Source organism: Myotis brandtii, unplaced genomic scaffold (genome assembly GCF_000412655.1).
Source record: "Myotis brandtii unplaced genomic scaffold, ASM41265v1 scaffold174, whole genome shotgun sequence".
In the NCBI taxonomy this organism is placed as follows: domain Eukaryota; kingdom Metazoa; phylum Chordata; class Mammalia; order Chiroptera; family Vespertilionidae; genus Myotis; species Myotis brandtii.
The window spans coordinates 3,805,618-3,827,898 of NW_005356437.1; the positions used below are offsets into that span (position 1 = coordinate 3,805,618).

General features: G+C 39.3%; 2 protein-coding genes across 2 annotated transcripts in view; one reads left to right on the plus strand and one right to left on the minus strand.

The window, feature by feature from the left end:
- GPALPP1 (GPALPP motifs containing 1) overlaps positions 1-167 on the minus strand; it is a 31,182-nt gene extending 31,015 nt beyond the window's left edge. Inside the window, exon 1 of the mRNA XM_005863227.2 lies at positions 1-167. This exon is cut by the window's left edge and continues 5 nt beyond it. Within this exon, the coding sequence (XP_005863289.2) occupies positions 1-47 (47 nt within the window). The 5' untranslated portion in view covers positions 48-167.
- Positions 46-22,281, plus strand: part of NUFIP1 (nuclear fragile X mental retardation protein interacting protein 1) — a 46,282-nt gene continuing 24,046 nt past the window's right edge. Inside the window, exons 1-7 of the mRNA XM_014537235.1 lie at positions 46-177; positions 281-542; positions 2,519-2,601; positions 3,905-4,003; positions 5,137-5,199; positions 6,225-6,301; positions 15,896-15,988. Of these exons, the coding sequence (XP_014392721.1) occupies positions 46-177; positions 281-542; positions 2,519-2,601; positions 3,905-4,003; positions 5,137-5,199; positions 6,225-6,301; positions 15,896-15,988 (809 nt within the window). The remainder of the gene's footprint in view (positions 178-280; positions 543-2,518; positions 2,602-3,904; positions 4,004-5,136; positions 5,200-6,224; positions 6,302-15,895; positions 15,989-22,281) is intronic.

Below are 22,281 nucleotides of genomic sequence, written 5' to 3' on the forward strand. Positions count from 1 at the left end.
GCCTTGAAGCCGGGCGGCAGTGCCGGCCCGATCAGATCCCTCGCCATGCGCGGTGGCCGGTACCGATCCCGCTGCAAGTCTATATACACGGAGTCAAGCCTTCCTCCTAACCAGCCTGCGATCCTTCGCAGATGCAGGAAGTTTTCCCGGCGCGGACCGATGACGTTTCAGCTTGTGGTTGGCTGAGCCGCGTAACTCGCGATGGCGGAAGTGACGTGCGGCCGGCGCCAATTCGCACGCTGGGCTCCCAGACTGAAGGTGGCATGGCTGAGCCGGCTAGCGGGTTCGTGACTCCCGCGGGGTGGTTTTCGGCCCCGGAGCGGATCCCCACGTTGGGGCCTCTGAGCGACCCGGTCCCGCTGCAGCCTTCGACGCCCCGGTTCTTCCCGGGACCCAGACCCTCTTCGACACCCAGTCCCGCCTTGATGCTCAGCCTCAGATCAGCGGCCAGCCTTCCTGGAGTTTCCAGGCTTCGACATCTTGGCACTGGAGACCGCCTCCTAGCAGTTTCCCTCCGCATCAGACGTCCCACCACACCCCGGGTAGGCTGCTGCTCCCCGTGCCACCCCCTGCCTTTCCCCTCCTTCTCCCCTTCTTCCCTCTTCAGTTTTTCTGCCTTCCCCGCCCCTTCTGATTTTGCGCTGCACTCGTGGGAGTCTGATCACTCATGTCTCACAATTGGTCCGACAGGAATGTTTTCATTCAATTGAGCGGTTGGTTATGGAGTTCCAACTATGTATCGGGAACTGGGAATGTGGTAGGAAACATCTGGTGTAGGAAAACAGACAAAATGAAGGTGTGTTTGAAGGCAGTGAGTGCTACGGAGGGAGATAAGAAAAGACGGATAGGTAGTGCAGTTTTAAGTGTCAGTCCTAAGGAAGGTGACATTTGTGAAAAGACGTCAAGGAGGCGAAGGATCAGACCCGGGGGTACTTCTGGGGGAATAGGGATACCGGTGGGACGAACAACTGCAAAGGCCTCGAGGCAGGAGCTGTACAGATCCGTGTGTCTAAAGAGGAATGAGCCTGGGGTAGAATTGTAGAAAATTTCGGGATAGGGCAGACCTGTGAGGGCTTTGTAGTTGATGGGACTTGGATTTTTACTGTTGTGATATGGATAGTGCAGAGGAGTGACATGATTTGATCTATATTTTTAAAGGACTAATGTGACTACCAATAGGAATCGAATGAAAGGGAGGCCAGTTAGGAAGTTATTGCAGTTTTCCAGGTGAGAGATATTGGGGACTTGGACCAGGGTGGGGCTTAGGGTGGGGCTCAGGAGGTGATTCTAGATATATTTTGAAGGTAGAGTAGGACCAAAACCATTTGCTGTAGGTAAAGAGATACAAATAACTTAATAGTTTTTTTGCCAAGCAACTAGAGAGGATGTGGATAGAGCAGATTTGGAGAGCAGACCAGGAGTGAGTTAGAAATATATGTGTCACGTAGAGATGTTGAATAGGCTGTTAGCTATTTAGTACTTTCAGGGGAGATTTGTGCCTGGAGTTGTAAATTTAGGTGTCATCAGCATACAGATCATATTTAAAGACATGATATTGTTCACTATTCTCCAACTCTGCATAAACTTCCTTTTACATTACACTGAATCTAAATCAGTGTTTATTCTGTGCCAAATGCTAGGAATATCAATGTGCCTGAGGCAGTCCTAAGTCAGGTGAGATGGTTCATAAATGTAAATCACAATACGGTGTGACTGGTGATGGGGGGCATATAAAAAGTGATTTCTGAGTGTTGAGGCTTTGGGAACAGCTTTTGGAAGAAATGTCTTGGGAGATGTTTAGGAAGAGATACTTTTAAGGCAGAGGCAAAGAGGTGTCAGTACAAAGAGAGTTCTGAAGATTACAGTGTTCTAGTGTGACTGAGGCAGAGTATGTGGGAGGTATGGGGAAAGAGTGAGAAAATATACCAGGATCTCATGAAGGCCTCTAGGAAGCCATGTGCAGATTTTGAGTAGAGTTGTGATGATTGGAGGATTATTTTTTGTGGTGTCAATGTGCAGGGTCTGTTGGAAGAAACTGGCAAACAATTTGGGAGGCTGTTACAGTAATCTGGGTGAAAGATCAGGGCTTCAGAGTTGAGTCATGGCAATAGGGAAGGAAACGAATTTAGGAGAAAAAGTATTTCACGAGGTTGTTTTCTGGTGTAAAATTGATGTTGAAAGAGCTGTAAAAGGGTTTTTACTGTTTACATTTCTAATGTTTGAAATAACTACATTATTGCACATAATGTTTGAAATAATCTGAATTTTATCAGATTAGCTTGCCCATTGCTTAGATGCCTAAAGCATTTATGGACACTTAATCTTGCCACCATGTATTAATTGGAAAAATGTTTATTTGATAGACTAGTCTTAATCTTTGATAATTTGTTCAAACTACTATTCTTAGAAGGTGCAGTTTACCACTTTTTAACTCAAGTATTTGTGACATGCTACAGCAAATACAATTTTAAATAATTGTTTCGTTGCAAACATTTATGGATCTCTTTTTGTTTTTCAGTTAAACATTCTTATTTTCCACAACAATATGATGCAGAGTTTACTGACTTCAACTTCCCTCCCAATAGAAAACATAAAAAAAAGGTATTTTTAAAAATGTTCTTGAATGTAACACTTTGGTCCCTATGTTACTCTTCCATATCTGTGCTTCTGTCATAACTCTCTTAGTGTTTTGCACCCATTATTGACACAGTGGAGTCTTGCTATAATAAGATCTTTAAGGATCTTAGCTTAAGTAAAAATTTCAAGTGAAATCTTTTTGAGAAATAAATGAAAAAATTAGAGATAAAGGAAACATTGAATTCATTTTATTATAGTGTCAGGAGTATTATTGAGAATTAGGATTATAGATAAATGTAAATGTTATTAAACCTCAATGAAGTAAAACATATAATATATAAATTATATATGAATATTACTAGAAGATTGGTAGGGGTGATGGAATTAAAAATCTTTTGAATGTTTTTTAAGGAGGAACAGCTGTTGGTTATGTTCAGAAACCAAGTTTTAAAATGGGCTTGCTTTATTCTGATGTTTACAATCTGGCCTTTCAACTTCTAAAGTATATAAATAATGTTTTTAGTTGAATAAGATTCTTTATTTTGGCATGAAAATATGTAGCTAATATTAACAAAACATTGTGAAAAACTATACTATACTTATTAACATCTCAACATGAAATATTTCCTATAGAGTTTCTCATTGTAATTTTTTGTTTTATATTTAAGCATAAAATAGAAAAATTGGTATAAAAAATAACTAATCTTTACCTAAATAATTCTTTTTTCCCCTACTGTAGTTTTAAACATATATGATTTTTTTTTCTAAAAGATGAAATGCTGTTTTTTTTACACTAAATGCTTATTTCTAGATCATCTTGATATATGCTCTATTAAGTCTTAATTAGGTTACCACTTTGTAAGCTATTCACTTTTTCTTGTTGGTTTCAGAGAGGAAGAGAGAGGGAGAGAGAGATAGAAACATCAATGATGAGAGAGAATCATTGATTGGCTGCCTCCTGCATGCCCTCTACTGGGGATCGAGCCCACAACCCAGGCATGTGCCCTTGACCAGAATCAAACCTGGGACCCTTCTATCCACAGGCCGACGCTGTATCCACTGAGCCAAACCAGCTAAGGCTATTCACTGTTTATATTAGCTCTACTCAGATTTAAATTTTTTGTTGTGCCTGACTTGTCCTAATATCTTTGCTTAAAAGAAAAGAAACAGCATTATCCCTTTATTAGTAATATATTCAGGAGTCTCTTCCATGTATAAAGATTATGTGAAAAATCAAAGTATGTATTACTAGAAGGATAGTTCTATTTTTATTACTGATGAAAGATTTTTCATCTAAAGCCTAATGCCTCTTCATTTTCATTTGCAGAAAAGAAAAGAACCAGTTTTCCACTATTTTTGTGATACCTGTGATCGTGGTTTCAAAAATCAAGAAAAATATGATAAACACATGTCTGAACATATGAAGGTAGTTTTTTTTTAATTTTTATTGATTTCAGAGGAAGGGAAAGGGTGAGAGATATAGAAACAAATGATGAGAGAGAGTCAACGATTGGCTGCCTCCTGCATGCCCCCTACTGGGGATCAAGCCTGCAACCCCGTCATGTGGCCCGACCAGGAATTGAACTGTGACCTCTTGGTTCATAGGTTGATGCTCAACCGCTGAGCCATGCCAGCTAGGCTATCCTGAAATAATTTTAACAAAATGGGTATTATTTGGTAGAAATTCTGTGCTTCTATTCCTTAAAAGCTTATAGTTCGTAGAAATGTTTGATGATCTGACAAATTGGGACAGTGACCCTGGGATTTGCAGTTTGAGGGTGGAGAGCCCACTGCTTCAGGAAGAGGTAAGAAGGACAGTCTGGCAGCTGTTAGTATGTGCGGGAACCTCTGCCTTGTAAGAGGGCTGGTTCTCCCCTCCAGTTGCTCTGTGCATCTTTGTAAGTTCTTTTCCTTTTAAGGCTGCCCTTGACCATTGATCACACTCTAATTTGCCATGGCCCATCACACTCTAAGGATGGTCTGGATCTTATTAAGTACTTAATTTTTTTTTTTTTAACCAGAATATTTGAGAAGCAAAATTAAAGAGAAAGTTCTTAGTTTGGAAAAGATTCTCTTTGAGGTTATAGAAATGCCCCTCACTTTTAGGAATAAAGTAAATAATACGTATTACTGTACTATATACTTTGAAAATGTCATTTCTTTTTAAAAATATATTTTTATTGATTTCAGAGAGGAAAGGAGAGGGAGAGAGATAGAAACATCAATGATGAGAGAATCATTGATCGGCTGCCTCCTACACGCGCCCTCCTGGGGATCGAGCCCACAACCTGGGCATGTGCCCTTGACTGGAATTGAACCTGGGATCTTTTAGTCCACAGGCTGACACTATCCACTGAGCCAAACCAGCTAGGGCTGTCATTTCTTTTTAAATAACTCTGTTCTGAAGTGATCTTTGTTTTGCTATTGACATAACTATGAGTGACAACACCATATAGATGGGATAACTATGTAATATGACTAGAAGACGTCTGTATATGTAGTAATGGGTATATTTAACATAGAAAACATTGAATAATCTTTCTTGTTTAATTTTTACAGTGTCCGGAAGTAGATTGCTCTTTCAGTGCACATGAGAAGATTGTCCAATTCCATTGGAGAAATGTAAGTTCTTATGGTTTTGTGTTTTTTCGATATGTGCTCTTTTCATTTCGTTGATCTATTATCTTCAATAGCTCTTCATTTTACATAGCCTAATAATAACTAACATTTATGCAGTACTTTGTAAGGCAATTTTACATCTATTGATCAATTTTATCCTCACAAACAACTATGTAAAGTAGATAAATATTGGCCCCATTTAAGAGATAAAATAATGATTTGCCCACGTCCTCAGAAACGGATTCTTGCATTTGAGTTTTTTAACTCCAAATTCTATGGTGGTTTTTCTACACCATGCTTCTTCAAATTGTTTTGTGTATTCATTATTTCTTTAGCTACTTCCCTCAATTTTGGTTGTTAGGTCATTAATTTGGGTCTTTAATGTCAGTTGAAAAGTGGATGCATTTACTTTGTTACCAAAATTATGTTACTCCTTTTTTTCTTATCAATAGCACTTATCCTATATAATAAAACCCTAATATGCAAATTGACTAAACTGTGGAACAACTGGTCGCTATGATGCACACTGACCACCAGGGGGCAGATGCTCAACACAGGAGCTGCCTCCTGGTGGTCTGTGCGCTCCCACTCTGGGAGCACCACTCAGCCAGAAGCCGGGCTCATGGCTGGCGAGTGCAGCAGCAGTGGCAGGAGCCTCTCCTGCCTCTGCAGCAGCGCTAAGGACCCCTTGGGGGATGTCCGCCTGCCGGCTTAGGCCTGCTCCCCTAAGCCGGCAGACGGACATCCCCCGAGGGGTCCTGGACTGAGAGAGCGCGCAGGCCAGGCTGAGGGACACCCCCTTACAACCCTTCCACCCCCCAGTGCATGAATGTTGTGCACCAGGCCTCTAGTCTAAATATACAGGTCATTCTTTAAAGGAAAAGTCATAGTAAGGATGGATAAAACCCACTTACTTAGTTTTAAATTTGGGGGTATAGAGTCTCCATTATCCCCCATAATGTTGAGATTTACTAGTAGTCAAAAGCATATATAAGCTTCCTGATGTTCAGCAGGCTTTTTCCCCCTAGATGCATGCTCCTGGTATGAAGAAGATCAAGTTAGATACTCCAGAGGAGATTGCAAGATGGAGAGAAGAAAGAAGAAAGTGAGTAAAGAGTTTAGAACTAGTGAAATAACTTTCTTTTACTGTGGCAAGGCTGAGTACTTAAAAATAATGACTTTGCTCAAGCTGCTGCCTCTAGAAAATCATACCTCCTCTCTCTTTCAAGTTCTGCTCATTGCTTTAGCCCAGCTGAAATCCTGCCACTTTGGGGATAGTTTTCCTCATCTGTCTGTAAGAATATCTTGCCCTTCTTTGAATAAGGCATCTGGTAGCTGCTCTGCCTCTTAGCTTAGACAAGCTATATTGTGCTCCTATTGATGAACTTTGCAAATGTATCTTTTTAAAAAATGACTTATAGGCCCTAGCTCCGTGGTCGGCAAACTGCGGCTCGCGAGCCACATGCGGCTCTTTGGCCCCTTGAATGTGGCTCTTCCTAAGCCTTAGGAGTACCCTAATTAAGTTAATAACAATGTACCTACCTATATAGTTTAAGTTTAAGAAATTTGGCTCTCAAAAGAAATTTCAGTCATTGTACTGTTGATATTTGGCTCTGTTGACTAATGAGTTTGCCGACCACTGCCCTAGCTGATTTGGCTCAGTGGATAGAGCGTTGGCCTGTGGACTGGGGGGTCCCGGGTTCGATTCCAGTCAAAGGCATATGCCTGGGTTGCGGGCTCGGTCTCCAGTTGGGGGGCATGCAGGAGGTGGCCAATTCTCTCTCATCATTGGCATTTCTATCTCTCTCTCCCCTCTCCCTTCCTCTCTGAAATCGATAAAAATATATATATTTTAAAAATGACTTATAGGCTTTACAAATGTAAGAACTATCTTTTACATGGTTGTTTATACTCTATAGTGCCATAGATATAAGGGATCTTACAAATGTTGATATATATAAATGGAGCTTGGAAATATTTTTATTATGTGTATACTTCTATTTTGGTACATATAAGTAAGTGGTTGGAGAAATCTTGCTGAGACTTTTTGTTGTTAATCTTCACCTGAGGTTATTTTTCCTATTGATTTCTTAGAGAATTGCAGAGAGGGAGAGAGAGAGAGAGACAGAGAGAAACATTGATGTGAGAGAGACACATCTATTGTTTGCCTCTTGCACGTGCCCCAATTAGGCCAGGGATCAAACCTGCAACCCAGATATGTGCCCTTGACCGGGAATCAAACCCATGATCCTTTGGTGCGAAGGGCCAACACTCTAACCACTGAGCAACATGTTAAATTCATGTTTTAAACTATACTTTTGTTATTTTTAAAGAAATTGGGCAGAAGAGAGCCCATGAATTCATTTTGTTTGGAAGTATCTTACAGCTCATTTAGACACCATGAGCAAAGCTCGCCCTCCCGAGTTAAAAAAATGTATAGACGAGAAGTTATCGTTGAAATCAAATGGTGGCAGACATGTCCAAGGAATATTGCGGGAATTTGATTCCTTTAGGAATCTTGTGATAGATTAATGTGTGGAGATGCAACAGAACAATACTGGAATGGTGGTAATATGAGAAAATGTTAGAAGTCTTGGAACGAGTATAAAGAATGGCTATATTCACCAGAGAAATCAACTGCTTCCACATGTTCCCTCTCCGCAGCACTTGTTTTATTGCAATATAAAAATTGAGTCCTGTCCATTTTCATATTGAACTTTTGTTAAACTTTTGTATTGGTCAAAAGAAAAAAATAGAAATTGGGCAGAAATGTGTTTATCTGATTAATAATTATGGTTGTAAATTAGTAATATAACTAATACTAATTAAATGGTTGTGGTTTTGAACATTAAATTCTTACTACATTGGACAATCATTGAGACAAATCAAATTGATTGTATTTGAATGCAGTACTTTCTAAAGTAGCTTTCCCCATAGGTGTGTGAACTATGCCCCCTTGTGGTGGTGTGCAACTAGTGCTTTAACAGGAAAAAAATCTACTGTTAGAGAAACTGAGGAATTTTAAGATGCAAACTAGCTTGGGTATCATCTGTTTATATAAAGTCCCTGATAGAAGACTAATTTGATTTTCTAATGTTAGTGAAAAATCTCAGCAAACCTTGCATTTATGTTACATTATGATATCTTTGAATATTTTCTTGACAGTAGTTTATCTTGAAAATTAGAGGTAAACATTCAGTATTTGGAAAGGCAAAGATTTTACTATATATGGCCAAGGTCACTGAAAGTAGATAGGTATAGACTTTTGCCTTGAATACTCTCACTCATGAGATGTAGGATCATTGTACATGATGTGCCCATGAGATTATAGACAACTGGAGCATTTTTAAGTTTAGCTATCTACACTAATAAAAGAGAAACATGGTAATTAGCGTACGACCGCTACCCTTTTCATTGGCTAATCAGTGAGTATATGCAAATTAACTGTCAGCCAAGATGGCGGCCGGCAGCCAGGCACTGAAGCGAGCACGAGGCTTGCTTGCTGCAGACTCCAACGTTCCCCGCCTCACTTGCCGGCCTCTCAGCTGCAACTCTAAGCAACTATGTTAGTGAGGGACGACTAACAAATGACCGAGCAGGCTGCGTGGGGTGACCAGGCCGGCAGGGGGGGCAGTTGGGGGCGGTCAGGCCGGCAGGCAGAGGCAATTAGGGGTGATTAGGCCAGCAGGGGGGCAGTTAGGGGCGACCAGGCCTGCAGGGGCGGCAGTGAGGGGCAATCAGGCCAGCAGGCAGAGGTGGTTAGGGGTGATCAGGCTGACAGAGGGGCAGTTAGGGGCGATCAGGCAGGCAGGCAGGCAGGCAGGTGAGTGGTTAGGTCCAGGATTGTGAGAGGGATGTCCGAGGGGTCCTGGATTGGAGAGGGTGCAGGCTGGGCTGAGGGGGACCCCCCCCCAATGCACAAATTTCATGCACCAGGCCTCTAGTGTAGGGATAATAATGTCTGGTCAAGGGATACTTGGAGTCTCTGGAAGGCAGGTCATCAATTCATTTTGAAAGGTTTCTTGTAAGAGGTCTAGTTCCTGCCCCCTCCTTTCCATTTATTTTAAGGTATGTTATACATACAGTGAAACTCCCCTCTTGAATGCATAGTTCTGACAAATGTGTATATCTGTGTAATCACCACAGTGAAGATAAAGAATAGTATTCTGTCACCCCAAAACATTCCCTTATCGCCTTTGTGGTTGACTTCTCCCCCAACCTTCAGTCCCTGGCTACCACTGATCTGTTTTCTGTTCTTATTTGTATTTTTGTAGAACATTATATAAATGATATCATACTGTCTGTAGCTTTTGAATTTGTCTTTTTCACTTAGCACAGTGCATTTGAGATTCATTTCTGTTGTTTCATGTAGCAGTAGGTTATTCCTTTCTATCGCTATTGTTCTGTCCCATATGGGTGTCACATATATGAATATACCACAGTTTGTTTATCCATTTCCCAGTTGAGGAACATTTAGGATGTTTCCAGTATTTGATGATTACGAATAAGCTTTCACAAACTGATGTTCATATTTTTGTTTAGAGCGTGGGTTTTTATTTGACTTAGGTAAATACCTAGGAGTTGTATTGGTTGGTCATCTGATAAGCATGTTTAATTTTATAAGAAACTGCCAAAGCTTTTAGGAGGTGAGGTTTAAAATCGAGATATGCTTAGTTGGGCACGGAAAGCATTCACATTACATAGGATGGCTAGGATGCAGTGGTGCTTGTATCAGTTAAGATTGTGCTCCAATAAATGGAACAGCAACCTTACTACTGTGGCTTAGACAAAGATGTTTATTTTCCCCAAGTAGAAAAAGTCCAGAGCTACTGTTGCTGCTCAGCAGCACCATTAGGCACAGTCTCTTTCTTGTTACTCCTTAGTAGGTGGTTTCATTTTCATGTCCACCAGGAATTTCCACATATCCAAAATTAAGTCCACTTTCTAGGCAGAAAGAAGAGAAAAAGACAAAAGGCACCCATAGCCCAGTTTGCCCCTATGCATTAGGAAAACAATAGCTTTGTTTTTAGCTCCAACCAGGAGACTTCCATGTAGCTCTCATTGAAGTAGGTTTCTTGGCCACCTTTAGTGACAGCAAAGTTGATGGAATAGTCCCAAACAAAGGAAAGGGGAGAAGAGGGAGTAACATTTGCCTAAGTGCTTGGTGGGATTGTTGAATTTTAAAACTCTTAAGACAGCGGTTCTCAACCTGTGGGTTGCGACCCCTTTGGGGGTCGAACGACCCTTTCACAGGGGTCGCCTAAGACCATTGGAAAACACATATATAATTACATATTGTTTTGTGATTTAATCACTATGCTTTAATTATGTTCAATTTGTAACAATGAAATTGGGGGTCACCACAACATGAGGAACTGTATTAAAGGGTCGCGGCATTAGGAAGGTTGAGAACCACTGCTCTAAGAGATATTTGAAAGCAGCTCTATTCTGAATAAGTGATAGATGAGCAAGTGTTTAGTATGCTTATTGGTGATTCTTTTTGTGTAGGATAGGTGGGGGTAGAGGGGAGAGAGACTAGTTGTAGTTTCTGGAATGTAATCTGAAGGTATCACTATGACAGTGAACAGAGTAACTTGGAAGAAGACTGGGCAGCACCTAGGAGTGAATAAGGAGGTTACAGATTTGTGAAATTATAAAATGCTTAAAGAGAATGAGGATGACAATTTTGGATGAAGTTTACTTATACCTATAATATTGCTTTCTAACAAAGTGTTCTGAAATTGTCTTTTGGTGCTTGCCGAATTCATCTGAAGTTCTTCCATATCTTGTTTTTCCACTTGCTCTTTAACATAGTCAGAAATTATTTATATAAGTGTACTTTATTAGTAAAAAGTATGATAAACATTTCTTTTGGCATATTTGATAGATTTCTCAAAAATACACTAATATTCTCTCCACTAGTAGTTTTTTAAAAACCTATTATGAAAATATATTTACTTTTAAAATTTATATTACCCTCAACTTAAAAAAATGTTATATGAACTAAAAAGAGTACATTTCACATTGATATGGCAGAATAGTCCTTATGTCTTGAATTTTATCTTTCTTGTAAGGGCTATATTCTTTCTGAGGAAGCCATTGTATTTTTTTTTTTTCTTTTTTTCTCCCGTCTCCTCAGCAGCGCTAAGGATGTCTGAGTGCAGCTTAGGCCTGCTCCCCGCTGGCAAGTGGACATCCCCCTAGGGCTCCCAGGCTGCCAGAGGGATGTCTGACTGCCAGCTGCCAGCTGGGGAGAGGGCCTACGCCAGCAGGTGGACATCCCCTGAGGGGTCCCAGACTGGGAGCGGGCATAGGCCAGGCTGAGGAACCCCCCCGAGTGCACAAGTTTTTGTGCACCAGGCCTCTAATATATATATTAGAGGTCCGGTGCACAAGGATCAGGCCTAAACCGGCAGTCAAACATCCCTCTCACAATCTGGGACTGCTAGTTCCCAACTGCTTGCCTGCCTGCCTTCCTGCCTGATTGCCACCAACTGCTTCTGCCTGCCAGCTTGATCACCCCCTAACCACACCCCTGCCAGCCTGATCTACACCTAACTGTTCCCCTGCTGACCTGATCACCCCCAACTGCCCTCTCCTGCAGGCCTGGTTGCCCCCACCTGCCCTACCTGCTGGCCTGGTCATCCCTAACTGCCCTCTCCTGCAGGCCATCTTGTGACCACATGGGGGCAGCCATCTTTGACCACATGTGGGCAGCCATCTTGTGGGTTGGAGTGATGGTCAATTTGCATACTGGTTGTGACTAATTAGCATATCCAGTCATGACTAATTAGCATATCTGGTCGTGACTATTAGGGCATCATGACCAATTTGCATATTACCCTTTTATTAGTATAGATAGGGGAAAACACCAGAGATCAAACAGGTAAACCATAACTTACAAACACCAAATTCCCAGTTAAGAGGGTTGGGGCAGAATTTTATATACAGAAAGTAAGGTTACGAATTGGATGAATATGGGGAGTACCACAGTTCAGTATAGAGGAAGTAGAAAGAGGATGATTGGATAAGAAAAAAGAGAAAGAGAAGAAAATAATACTAATAATAATAAATTTTAAAAATTGATTTAAAAATAGGATAAAAAAATAAATGAAATTAGAGTGATGGAAAAATAATGTGAAAAGGAGAAAATAAAGAAACAAATGAAAAAGGAAACTAATGAAGAAAGAAAAAAAGAAAATTTATATTACCCTCAACTTAAAAAAATGTTATATGAACTAAAAAGAGTACATTTCACATTGATATGGCAGAATAGTCCTTATGTCTTGAATTTTATCTTTCTTGTAAGGGCTATATTCTTTCTGAGGAAGCCATTGTATTTTTTGACAGGCAGGAAAGAAAGACCACGTTCAACAACTAACCTGCAAAAAAAGCCAAAAACAAACCAGTTCTTAATTCCTGGCCTATGAAGTAGAAATGCTGTGTGACTTGACATTAGAGAAAATGAGTGGTAGAGGTTTATCTCCTAAGCCTCTATTTTAGAAACACTGAGACATGTTTTACAGCAGATGGGAATCCACTAGGTGGCGTAGTTTTGTGACGTTTATTTCAGTAGTTGCTGTAGGTCAAGAAATCCTTTGAAATTGTGTCCCCAATTATTTCAGAATTCCAGCAGAGGGGGTCTGCTCCTAAAGAATGCTACATTTTTTTGAAGTTCAGAAAGACTTTGAAATAAAAATATAGTTGTAGGGCTTGTGTTGAAGCAGTTGTGGGTCAGTAAGAGTAAAGAGGAATTGTGTTTTTATAGAGAACAGGATTAGAGGAGAAGTCACTAAGTGGGTGGTGATTTGGGGATAAGGAAAAGAGTTAGAGCATAATGTAACCAGAATGATGTATGCTAAAATTATGGTTGGCACAATTTTGCCCATTTATTGACTCTAGTGCTTAAGGATTGTCACTGGAGGTGTAAAGAGAAGGTAAAGAGGTGAGATGAAATGAATCAGGAAGAAGAGAGAAAAAGGGCTTATGGTTTCAGGGCCAGTTCCTCTTGGGGTATTGAGGAAAGATGGAAGTACAGGAAGAAAAGAGATTTTAGCAGATAAAAATAGAGAAACCAACTGTGAAAATACCACTTATTCCAGTGTTTATAACTTCGTAATATCCACTCTTTAACAGGAGATATTGGGCTAAGTTTTATCTGTACGTAATTGTGCAGTGTAAGACAGTTTGTGATATTTTTCAACAGAGATTGAATTGGTTAATTCAGTTGTACTTAGGAACCTGCCCTGTGGTTCTAACTTCATCAAAGCTCCAGGCTTATCTTTATTCTTATAACTCAGTATTACGTTGCAGGAGCGGCTTCCTGATTGTTGTGTGTGTAACTCTGTCTTATAGTTCTGTATTCCTGTTTTGGGATAATTTGCTTTCTAATACCCTTGTTTTCCTTAGTCTTTAGTCTCTAGGTTCTGTGTAAATAAGAATGGTATAAATTTGGGGCCAAGATTTTATTAATTTAAGCACTGAAAAATAGAATCTTATAGCTTTGCAAGGGATATTGAAAGATCCCTTATCTTTAGGAAAGTGATACTTGAATATGCCAGAAAGAGAAAGTGAGCTTTTTAAAAAGACTTCCACCAAAGGAGTTTCCACAATTTCTTGATGTCTCATATAAGGAATTCATTTCACATCTCACCTAAACCACTTGCTATAACAAACATTTACATCCTTTGTTATTGAAAATCTCTTAAGTAGCATCTGCTTGTGTGTATATGGTATACTCGAGTACCACATCTTATTGTTTAGCATATGGCCTAACATGTGAAGGGTCTGCAGTACTCAGAAGAAAAATGATGAGGAAACATAAGTAGTATGAATAAGTGAATTTCAGAGATATGAAGGGTGTTGAGTAGCTGTGAGTTGTATGCCTAGACACTGGGGCCTGTGAAAGTTATCACCTCTTTTCTCATTGTTTCTGCTTTTGTATATTCTCTCTTCAGATTGAAAAAGCTACCATCCTCTCTGTGAGATTGTTTATTGTCACGTATCTTCCTCTTTTAAAGGCTGCAAATAATTCCAGTTCTTTTCATCTTTCTTCAGAGGTTTTATTTTTTATCCTGTTAATCATCTTTGAGTCCCTTCTGAATCCCTTCCAAGTTTTATTTTTCCTCAACCCTCCTTTTCTGTTTAGAAATACGAAACTGGACACAGTGCCGGGAGTTTCTAACCACTTTGGAGTATCGTGAGAGGAAGATTTCACGCTTGAACATGTGCCAGAGGCCATTTCACATAACCTTAGATTATGTTTGCTTTCCAAAAGTGTAGTCTTATGGTACTGACTGGCTGTCAGATTTTTATCTCCTTATGACCTTGATCTTTTCCTCTTATGTTTATTTATAGCTTGTGTATTCATCATCTTTTATTTATGGAATTTATTTTTCTTAGCCGAATAGATTGCTTTGCACTGTCCTCGTTGAAATTCATTGCCTTTTTTCTGATTAGTTTACCACTTAATGTCATTTCAATTCTTATCTTCCAACGTGGCCAAACAATAGGCTTCATATTGGCTGTGTTACTCAAGTCAGTGATGCAGGTTTTAACAAAAAATAAATAAAAAAGGAAGAGGTAGAAACAATGCCAGAATAAGATTTGTTGATGTTTCTTAAAATTCTCTAATGAGCAGCTTGGCTGAGTGGTAGAGATCTGTTTGTGTTTTCCTCCTGTGCTTTTTATACTTGTAAGATCTACTCTTTTCACCACCAGAGTTTGGTTCCTGCATCTCTACACAACTGTGCCAAGGAACAAAGAAAGCTTTGTCAGAGCATTTTATCTTGCACACTGCTGTCAAACTTAATCTTAATCACTGCCTTGTACATATCTCTCCCTGTTCATAACTTGCAGTGGCTCCCCATCTCCACTGAATTAAATACAAACTTTCTAGTCTTCCATTGAAGGCACATTTTGGCCTCAGCCTCTCTGTCTGGTCTGATTGTCTGTAACTATGTTTCATACAGAACGAACCACTTGTCATTCCCTGGATCTCTCTCATACTTTCTGAGGCCTTGGTTAGTCTGCATTGTTTGCTCTGCTTAGAACACTCAAAAGCTTTTCTTTCCGATTTCTGTCGATTAACACCATTTAAGACAATTTCTTTCATGTTCCTTTCTTTCTGGATTTCTCTAGCTCGATATGATCTTTTCTTCCACCCTCCAATCTTTATATTCTTTGGGGGTAATTACTATATTTTGCCCTTTGTTAAAGCTATTTGTGTGCTTTTCTTATCCTACCTGGTGGACTATCTTTTTTGAGAACAGTCTCTTCTTCATCATGATAACTTTGGATGTTCCTACTATGTATTTGCATAACTGATTACATATTTTTTTCTACAGGTACGTACACACCAAATAGATGAATTGGACCAGTTTGAGCACAATGTGTGATATATTTGATTTAAATTTTAGTGTAAAGCTCCTTACCTACTCACAGACTGGTAACAAAATTTGTGGACTCACAGTTGGTCTACACTTTGAGTAGCATTGTTATAGTCGACTGTTTTCCCCTTAAAAAGGTTCTAGAAGGAGGAATTAAAGGTGTATATAAATTTTATATGAAGGTTTATATAAATTATCATTTATCGTGTTAGTCCTTAAGCCAAGATTGATAAATACAGCAATTGCTTGATAGTGTACTTAAAGTTATGTTCTAAAAGTCTTTTTATAATTTTTTAAACTTTATTTTGTAGAAACTACCCAACTCTGGCCAATATTGAAAGGAAGAAGAAGTTAAAACTTGAAAAGGAAAAGAGAGGTGCAGTATTGACAACCACACAGTATGGGTAAGTTCCTTAAAATTGCTTGCATTCTCACTGCTTATTTTAAACATTTATACTTATAAATAAAAAAAGAGCGTATACCAAAATCTTAAAATCTCTACACTCCCGATGCTAAAATATTTGCTTTTGTACTCTTTTACTTAAAAATTTTTAAAATAGTAATTGCCCTATATTTGTATGGTTTTCAGAAAGATTTATAATTAATAAGTCTTTTCTGTCTTTGTCTCCCAGCTAAACAATTCTCCTTCCCAAAGACAATCCATTTTATCCTTTCACAGATATCCCATATGTATATGTATACAGCACATAGATAATAATCTTTTTTTCTTTTTTCACACTATTCTACATCTTGGTTTTTAGCCAAATAATATACTTGTAGATTGTCCCATATTAATATATAACAGATTTCCTCATTCTTTAAGGATGTGTAGGCAGCGTAAGGATATCCCACAGGGTCGTTTTTTGGTAACTATTGACAGACACTTAAATTCTTACCAATCTTTTACTAATAAAAAGTTGCCATTATTGCTCTATACATACATTTTACACATGTGCAGGTATTTCTGAGGATGGATTCCTAGAAGTGGATTTGCTGAGTCAAAAGATATGTATATTTGTAATATTGATAACTAACTGCCAAATATCTATCATAGAAGCTGTTCTAATTTACTCTTCTACCAGCAATGCATGAGACACCATATTTTCACTATCCCTCACCTTCATAGATTTTTTTTTCAGAATTTTTTTCATTTTATTTTTTAGTGAAATATATTTTTAATATAAGTAAAATATACAAATCTTAAATGTACAACTTGATAGATTTATGTACACACATACACAAACAACTATACACCTAATAATGCATTTAGGCAATTTTGTCATTGTGTGGACATTTTAGAGTGTATTTATGCAAACTCGAAAGTATAGTATTGCCTACTACACACCTAGGCTATATGGTATAGTTTATTACTCCTAGGCTACAAACCTGTACTAAATACTGTAGGCAGTTGTTAACACAATGGTAAGTATTTTATGTCTAAACATAGAAAAGGTACAGGAAAATACTATATAAAAGATAAAAAATGGTATACCTGTATAGGGCACTTATTATGAGTGGAGCTTGCTGGACTGGAAGTTACTCTGTGTGGGTCAGTGAGTGAGTGGTGAGTGAATGAAAGCCTAAGCCATTACTGTATACTTATAATACTTATGAATTTATAATGTTTATAAAACATGAGATTAAATCAAGCACAAGAGAAAATGATCAGTCAAGAGATGCAGTAAACATGATATGTATAAGGCTCTACTAATGTAACACAGTATACTGTTTTACAGCAAACTTTTTTTATAAATAGAGTGTTCTAAAATAACAAAAAGTATAGTATAGTAAAAAAAAAACAAAAATGTCATTTTTACCATTCTTTTGTGTGTAATTTCAAAATTACTTTGTGAGATTCATTTATATTGTGTGTAGCTATAAATTGTTTATTTTTATGGCTGCGTAAAACTCAGTTGTGAGAATATGTATCTTCTCTCTGTTGGTCATTTGGATTGTCTCCAGTTTGGGCTTTATGAATAAAGCTGCTATGAACATTCTTTTACATGTGTTTTGTTGATGTAAGAACTCATTACACACACATACATATATATACTAGAGGCCCGGTGCATGAAATTCATGCACTGGGTGGGAGAGGGGGGGTCCCTCAGCCCAGCCTGTGCCCTTTCACAGTCTGGGACCCCTCAGGGGATGTCTGCCTGCTGGCTTAGGCCCAATTCCCCCAGGACCTAAGCTGGCAGTCAGACATCCCTCTCGCAGTCCAGGACTCCTCGCTCCTTATTGCCCGCCTGCTCGCTGCTCCTTACCGCTTGGCTCGCTGTTCTTTAGCGCTGCCGAGGAGGCGGGAGAGGCTCCCGCCACCACCACTGTGCTTGCCAGACGTGAGCCTGGCTTCTGGCTGAGTGGCGCTCCCCCTGTGGGAGCACACTGACCACCAGGGGGCAGCTCCTGAGCGTCTGCCCCCTGGTGGTCAGTGCGCATCATAGCAACCAGTCGTTTGGCCAGTCATTTGGCCAGTCCTTCCACCGTGTGGTTAATTTGCATATTAGGGTTTTATTATATAGGACTAGAGGCCCGATGCACGAAATTCATGCAAGATTAAGGCCTTCCTTCCCCCGGCTGCCGGCACTGGCTTCCCTCTGGCACCCGGGATCCAAGCTTCCCTTGGGACACCGGCAGGCAGCTGGGACCCGGGCTTCCCTTGCAGCCCCGGCTTCGTCTGGAAGGATGTCCGGTCTAATTAGCATATTACGCTTTTATTATTATAGATAAGTATATACCATATGTGTGTGTTTGTGTATTTGTATATCATATATACAATGCACATACATACATATACTAGGTCATAAGGTATTCATGTATTTAGCTTTAATAGATACAGCCAAATAGTTTTCCAAAATGGTTGTACCAGTTTACACTCCTATTAACTACATCTAATTGCTCTGTATCCTGGTCAGTGCTTGGTACTGTTACACCTTTTCGTGTATTACCATTTCCTCATGACTAATGATGTCGCACACTTTCTGATACTCTTATTGGCCATTTTTGTATTCTCTTATGAGACACTATTTCAAGTCTTTATCTAGTTTTTAATTGGCTTGCTTTTCTTGATTTGTAGGAATTATTTACTTACTAGTAAATACAATCCTTTTTGGGGTAGAATAAATGTATTGTCCTGTTATCTCACAGCTTGTGTCTTGCCATTTTGCTCTCTTTATGGGTGTCCTTTTTTAAAAAAAAAAAAATACAGTAGTTGCCCAGCTAACAAGGCTCAGTAGTTGTGGGCTCAATCCCCAGTATGGGGGCATGCAAGAGGCAGCCAAGCAATGATTCTCTGTCATCATTGATGTTCCTAATTCTCTCTTCCTCTCCCTTCCTCTCTGAAATCAATAAAAATATATTTAAAAAAATACAGCAGTCAGTTGCTCAGACATCTGTGGATAGCTGTGGTACAGTTAGACATATCTGCTGATCTTGACAAGGCTCAATTAAAGGTGGGTGTTGATTAACTGATGGCTGATCTAACCTGGCTGATGACTGGGATGCCTAAATCCAGGGTGGGGGACGTCCTGTCCGAGGGCAGGATGAGGCCCGTGAAATCATTTGCTCTGGCCCTGCCAAGACATTAGGGGTGAGTTAATTAAATGTTTGCCCAAATATAACAGACTAATTTTTAAGTTGATAATTTTGTATGGCCTGTGAATGATGTTATAAATATCCAAATAGCCCTGGCAGAAGAAAGATTGCCCACCCCTGGAATAGTTGCCATTAGTTTTACTGTTTTAATTCTGTAAAACATTTATAGAACAAATATCATTCTTAGAAAAATCTCCCAGCAACTAGAAAATGAGGAAACACTTTGCAGCTTGTTTAAAGAGGCCAGTATAATCTCAATATCCAAACCTAGTATTACGATAAAGGCAAATCACAAGCAAATATCTTTTAAGCGGAAGCATAAAAATCCTTTTAAAAATGTTAGCAGCCCTAGCCGGTTCCCTCGGTGGTTAGAACATTGGCCCATGGACTGAAGGGTCTCAGGTTCCATTCCAGTCAAGGGCATGCACTTCACCTTGGTTGTAGGCTTGATCCTCAGCCCTGGTTTTGGCTTGTGGCTTGTGGCATGTGCATGAGGCAACCAATGGATGTGTCTCTCTCACATCTGTGTTTCTCTCTCTGTCTCTCCCCCTCCCTTCCATTCTCGCTAAAAAAATAAATGGAAAAAAATATCCTTGGGAGAGGATTAACGACAACAAAAAAAAATGTTAGCAAATCAATCTGGCAATATGAGAAAAGGATATACATCATTGCCAAATGGGATTTATTCCAGGAGCAAGATTAGATTTGGTGTTTGAAAATCAAATGTTCTTCACTACGTTAACAGAATGAGGGAGTAAAATAATGGGATTATCTTAATAAAATAAAAGAAATTTATATAGTTTAACATCTATTCATGAAAAAGAAACTCTAAACAAACAAGAATAAGAGATAATTTCCTTAGTTTAATAAAGGATGGCTATAAACAACCTACAGCCAAATCATACTTATTAGTGAAATACTAATCATTTTCCTCCTGAGGTTGGAAACAAGATAAAGATATCCATCTGCTATTACCACTTTTATTCAGCATTATATTGGAGTAAAGCAGGAAAAAATTGTACATATAAAATTTGAAAAGAAAGAAGTAAAACTGTCAAATTTTTAGAGTTGACATGATTGTATATGTAAAAAAATCCAAACAAATATGCAACTAGAGTTGATAAGTGACTTTAGCAAAGGTGCCAAATACATAGAAGTATTTTAAAAAGTCAATATATTAGTAAAAATAATATATTCTGTATATTAGCAGTAGAATTTAGAAAATTAAATTTTAAAAGATACTATTTACAGTAGCATCAAAATATATACCTAAGACTATATCTAACAAGAGATTTTCAAAACTTCTATAATGAAAACTATAAAACATTGCTCAGAAAAATTAAAGTCCTAAATAAATGGAGGGGATATATAATGTTCATGGACTGGAAGACTCAATGTGTTTATATCAATTCTCCTTAAATTGCTCCTAATCAAAATCCTAGCAAGTTGGATTCTTTTTTTTTTTTTTTTTTTTGCAAGGGTCTGGGTGGTAGGATGGTGAAAGAGGGCAGAACTGATAAACTTTAAAATTTATGTGAAAATGCAAAAGTTCTAGAATAGCAAGGAAAGTTAGAGTGATAAAGATAGTGTAGTGTTGGCTAATACCACAATCTCAGATCTATGTGTAAACAATCACCTGACTATGACAAAGGTACAGTATGATGCAATGGAAAAAGGATAGTGGTTGTGTGTGTATGTGTATGTGTATGTGTGTGTGTTTTGTTTTTGTTAATCCTCACCTGAGGATATTTTTTCCATTGATTTTTTAGAGAGAGTGGAAGAGAGAGAGAGGAGGTGCCTGGGAGGGGTAGGGCAGGGGTGTAAAGGTGTGTGAGACACATCAGTTGATTGCCTCCTACAGGAGCCCCACCTAGGGCAAACCCTGTGGTGCACAGGCTGACACTCTAACCACTGAGCACACCAGCCAGGACAAGGAGAGTGTTTTTTAACCTTTTCCTTTTAAACTTTTGTGTCTGTGTATTTAAAAGTGTATTTCTTTATTGACTATATAATTTGGACATTTTAAAAAATCCAGGCTGAAAATGTTTACCTTTTATAGCTAGGGTTTAGTTTATTTACATTTAATGTAATTACTAATATATTTAGGTTTCAGTCTACCATGGTCCTATTTGTTTTACATTTTTTCCAATCTTTTTGTTTCCTTCTTTTGGATTAGTTGAATATTTGTTAATATTATATTTACTTCTCAATTAGTTTTTTAGTTATAATTACTAGAGGCCCGGTGCATGAAAATTCATGCATTGGAGGGGGGGGTCCCTCAGCCCGGCCTGCCCCCTCTCACAGTCTGGGAGCCCTCAGGGGCAGGAGGCGACCCCGTGATCAGAGGAAGGCGGTGCCCCATCACACCTCTGCTACTGCCACTGCCAGCAGCGCAAGCCTTGGATGGCTCTGGTTACCTGAGCCTCGGACGGTCCTGGGCGGCTGGGCAGCCGTCATCTAAGGCTTGCCTGCGCCTCGGGCCGCCCCGGCGGGGCTGAGGGGACTGGACGCCACCATCTTGTGGTTGTGGGTGCCGCCACCTTTGAGGGCGGGGCACTCAGTTAGCATATTCCCTCTTTATTAGATTGGATTCCTTATCTCTCCACTTCAAGTGCATCTGTGTTTTTATTTTCATTAAATGTTGATTAAATAAACTCTCCTTTTAAATGAGTGTCAAACAATGGTGTAATAGAACTAATCCCTCAAAGGTGGGGTGGAATGCAAATACTAAATAACTATTTTTTCAATTAAGTCTTACTGATCTCATCAGTTAAAGGATCATTCTAACTCATTACTTATTAGTGATTACCTTAAAGATGATCATTCACAAGTGAGCTGTGGTCACGTGCAGGCAGCATCTCTGAGTGGATACAGGGAAGGCATCGTGATTGGGAGCCTGAGGAAAGTGGCCTCTCTTCATTATCCTCATGGTGATGGTGGGCTAGAGGCAGCAACATTATTTGTTTTGGCTTTGATGACTCTGTTGAGGTATTAGCACAACATTTCTGGATGGAAATTGGCCCATGGTTCTCTGCAAAATTTGGAGCATATATATGACTGGAGGCCCGGTGCACAAAATTCATGCACTGGGGGGGGGGGGGGG